This window comes from Lolium rigidum, chromosome 3, assembly GCF_022539505.1.
Source record: "Lolium rigidum isolate FL_2022 chromosome 3, APGP_CSIRO_Lrig_0.1, whole genome shotgun sequence".
In the NCBI taxonomy this organism is placed as follows: domain Eukaryota; kingdom Viridiplantae; phylum Streptophyta; class Magnoliopsida; order Poales; family Poaceae; genus Lolium; species Lolium rigidum.
The window spans coordinates 380210296-380214525 of NC_061510.1; the positions used below are offsets into that span (position 1 = coordinate 380210296).

At 44.7% G+C, this 4230-nt stretch overlaps 1 protein-coding gene across 1 annotated transcript; it reads right to left on the reverse strand.

Annotated features, from left to right (window-relative positions):
* Positions 1–2197: 2197 nt before the first annotated feature.
* Positions 2198–2728, reverse strand: LOC124700657. Its single transcript, XM_047232747.1, has one exon. The coding sequence runs from the start codon at positions 2726–2728 to the stop codon at positions 2198–2200; it is 531 nt and encodes a 176-aa protein (XP_047088703.1).
* Positions 2729–4230: the final 1502 nt, after the last annotated feature.

Sequence of the window (4230 nt, forward strand, 5' to 3'; positions counted from 1 at the left end):
ACACGTATTTTGTGGAGTTGTACATGTAGAATTTTTTTTTTACATTTCAAAGTACAATTTTTGGGTAGGAGAAGTATACGCACCCAGGAACCGAATTAAATTTCCGCGTAGAATGACTTGTCAGTTGTCACATGTGTTCTGTTCAACATGCAGGTAGAAGCCACGCTTGTGTGCCCCTAGCTAGTTAGGATTATTCCTAGAACCGGCAGGAGCCAGTAAAATGTACGCTACATACAGTGATGAAGGGCACAAATAATTTGAGTTAGAGCGAACTTAAGAAATGATGCAAAGGTCAAAATAATCATGAGATATTAATGTGATTCTAACACTATCACTTAGTACAAATAAAATATATTTGGTTATAAGTATGACTTTTTCATACGAAGTCAGTTTTTGACGTATGCCCACTTAAATTATTCAGAAAGAACACATGCATCTATATTCACCAAAATGTTTTGGATAATACTTTTTGTAGAGGATATGTGCCTACATCTTAGATTGCGTGTATTCTGTGATCTACTTAGAACACACTGGTGGGTAGTCATGATGTACGTACCAAGGCATTTGGATAGTAATTTAGGTAGATCACCAAATGGCCCATGATGAAGTCTGCAAGGATCAAGATGGTAGCAGAGGCGGTGGGAGTGGGAGAGGCATTGACAATTAAGGCAAATGAAAGATATCCGCGACCTTTAACCAAGATGATCTAGCCGCCGCTGTACTCTGTAGATAGGTCTGGCTCCTCCAGTCATGCCATCCAGGCTGCGGCCGCCACCTCGACCACGCTGGAAGAGAAAGAATGAGTTAGACTATCCTTGATTACGTGCCAAATTCTCTTGCAGGTATTATTAAATCGTGCGTCAACGATTTAAGCCGGTTGGCAATGTTCAGTCCACCCAATGCCTAGTAGAAATGTTTTGACGGGTGGCTTGAGATCCCGGTAGTGATATCATTACTACTATTGAGCAACACAAATTACAACACATGTCCGCTATGACTTTTCCATCCGGTGAAACCATCCCTTGCAGTTTGTTTAAGCCGATCAATGAGAGTTTAGTCACTGCCGATAACTGGCTCCATCAACCATGAGGGTGCCGCATTTTACACAACGACAAGGTAGAACTAGGTACCATTACAAGAGGATTTACCTGGCTGAAAGGGGTGTTGTGTCCCTCTCCCCTTTATGCAACTAGCAAAGCGAGCAGAAACGAAGGAGAGAAGACAAGGGTGAAGGGCAGTACAATTCTCACAGCGTTGGTACGGGTTGGATCCACCGTTAAGTGTCAATTACTGCGGTGTGGTTCGTGCTGGGTCGCCTTGGTACATTTAGATTGTTTCACATCGATAGGGCATATCATTGATACTAAAATGAAACAATAACAAAATCTTGTTATTTCAGAAACATTGCGCATAGATTCCACACACAATTAGATTTTTTCGATTAATTTTCAATCAAATTATGACTAATCATAGATTTTGAAATGAAATATGCATGAACTTACTATGGTTTCATTTTAATATATAACAAAATATACCACATTAATATAAAACTTATAGCCGAGGAAGCTAGCACAGATCTCGAAGTGTTGGACATGAGAAAACCCGCATTCAAAGGGTAAAAGGAAAAAAAGTTTTTTTTTCCTCCTTAAACTTTTCACGCCTCAAATTGACCATCAATTAGTGATAGTTTAGGAGGATTCAGTGAGCCAAGTAAATTGTAGAGGAAATAGTGAGCTACCTGAAAAGTTTAAGCGAAAAAATGGATTTTGTTAAAGGCTAAAGTACTCTGCCGTTTTTGCACTCTTCTGTTTTGATCACTTTGAGGCCGATCTGAAAAAGAGATCACCGCGAGTCTGATCTAACGAAACTGATCATTGCCAAAACGAAACGAAAAATGAAGCACAAACAGTCGATTTCAGGGCAGTATGTACATGCCATTCATATTTACACTGGCATTTTTATGCAGGAATACTTACACTGGCGTTGTTTGCCCGAATATTTACACCGACCCATATGTACATTTCCTTGGTGGTTTTATCTGAAGCCTAAATTACCAGCACCAAAAACGCCACTATTTCTACGTGGATATATATTCACCCATTTCTATCTTGGCTCTGTCCGCCGTCCGATCCAGCAGCTCCGGCGGCAGGGACGTGGAACGCAAGACCAGCGAGATGGTGCTTTTCTAGTGCTGTCTCTACTCACTCTCCGGGATGGCGGTCAAGTCGGGAGAGAACCTCGGCGGCGACCTCCCGCCGCGGTACGCCACCACCCGCTTCTGGACCACAGCCGGCTTCGCCGCCACGAAGGTCATCACCGACTCGTCTGAGTAATCCTCCTCGGACGGTTCAAAAACGAGTGGCACGACCGAGCCTCGTCGGCGCCGGCCGCCGGCAGAAGAGGCCTTGACGAGGGCGGCGCTGGCCTTGACGGCGAGCGCGCCAACCTCCTCGAGGGTGAACGCGCGGCGCAGCATCTCGACCGGGAGCACGAAGTATATCTGCCCCGGCCGGAGCTCGTCGGCGCCGGGAACCGCGGCGACGGAGCCTTGGAGCCCCATCGCGTCGGCGTCGCAGAGGAACCACCCCTGCTTGCCGTGGCCGACCTCCTCGAGCGCCACTGCCGCGGTGGCTGGATGAGAGTACTCCCGGAGCTCGCCGCTGGGCAGCACCACCCTCGCGGTCATGGCGCCGTCGGCCGGGGCATCGCACGACACGCACAGACCCATTGTGAACGGTGCGGCTTCTGCTTCTCTGTGACTAAGCGGTCCTGCTCGTGCTGCCGCTAGCTTCTGTCTCTTGCGGCGTTGTGGGTAATGTCTAATGTGGTGTGCCGCCGGAGATGGTGATGGCGAGGAAGAGCCGAGGAGGTATATATAGCGCAGGGGTGTGAGGGAGACGCAGCGGGGAGAAAGAGGGAGGGTTGTCGTGTACCCGGGAGTGGGGGCAGCACAGGCTGGAGCCTGGAGCTTTGTTGCCGCCACCGGTTGGCGTCGAGAGTGGACTCGGCGGGCTTTCCATGGCAGAGCACGGTCAATCGGCAGCTCGGAGACGATATTTATTCTGACCAAAGCTCGCAGTGAACTCCTACCAGCGTGGTTAAGTCACAACCGTACACGCCTTGTTCTGTACGTACGAGGGAATGAACGCACGAGTACAAGAAAATACTAGGACGCGCGAGCTACCATCCAAATACATAGTACTCCAATCAAACACGGAATTCCGTGGAAGAAGCCATTCAGAAAACAGTTGAGCACGACAGCTTTATTTCTAAGATCCCGTACGTATAATACATATTTTAAAAGGTTAAAAAGTTTAGATTTTTTCTTCAAAAAAATGTACAATTGTATTGGTATATGATAACAATATAAATATATTTATAAGGTTTCACACGCAGCATAGAATTCAATGATTACAAATAAAATATCTAAAATACGCATATAGTAATATTACACGGCTTCAATAGTTCAAATAAACTTCTTCTTCTTGTTAATAATGCTTTTTCATAGCCATGATTCCATGAAAGTCTCAATTATATAATTATTTTTTACCTTGGAGAAAATATCTCGCTCAATGAATGTGACTAAACAATCATCCACAAGACTATCACCCATATGATTCCTCAACTTATACTTCACTAGATTAATTGCAGAAAATGCCCTTTCAAAACTTGCGGCCGACACATGTAGGAGCAATACTAATTTGAGAAGGGAATAGACCACATCATGAACAATATGCCTCTTTATTTCAACAAGCTTAACAAAGAGATCAACAAGATAGTTTAGGCCTTTAAAGTTCTCACCTTAACATGCGAGCTTCTTTCTTTCTTTCATGCTTCTGTAAAAGAGCAGCAATATCCTCGGTCCTCTTCTTTCTTTCTTTTTGCAAAAAATCTCCTGTCCTCTTCATGTTCAAAGTAAGTCCACAATGCAAATTTAATACTGATCAACTAAATTGTAGGAACTACATTGAATCGATTACTTTGATCACTAATGAATCGATGTTCTAGCTTAGATGTGTAGGAAGAACAAGCTAATCAAAAATATAACTTAAGACTTGAGAGAAAGTAAGAACTAGATCTGATTAGAGAATCGGCAATAAAATACCTGCGTATGCGGCCGGCCGATCGAGCCTATGCGCGCGATCGTCATGTTTTCTTGCTCTGCTCTCTTCTGATCTGCAGCATGATGCGTGCTCTTTTTGATCGTCTTCCCTGACTCGATAAAACTGA

What these genes read in the sequence shown, in the direction of transcription:
- LOC124700657 (XM_047232747.1), bottom strand. Translation starts at nt 2,728, where the DNA reads ATGGGTCTGTGCGTGTCGTGCGATGCCCCGGCCGACGGCGCCATGACC.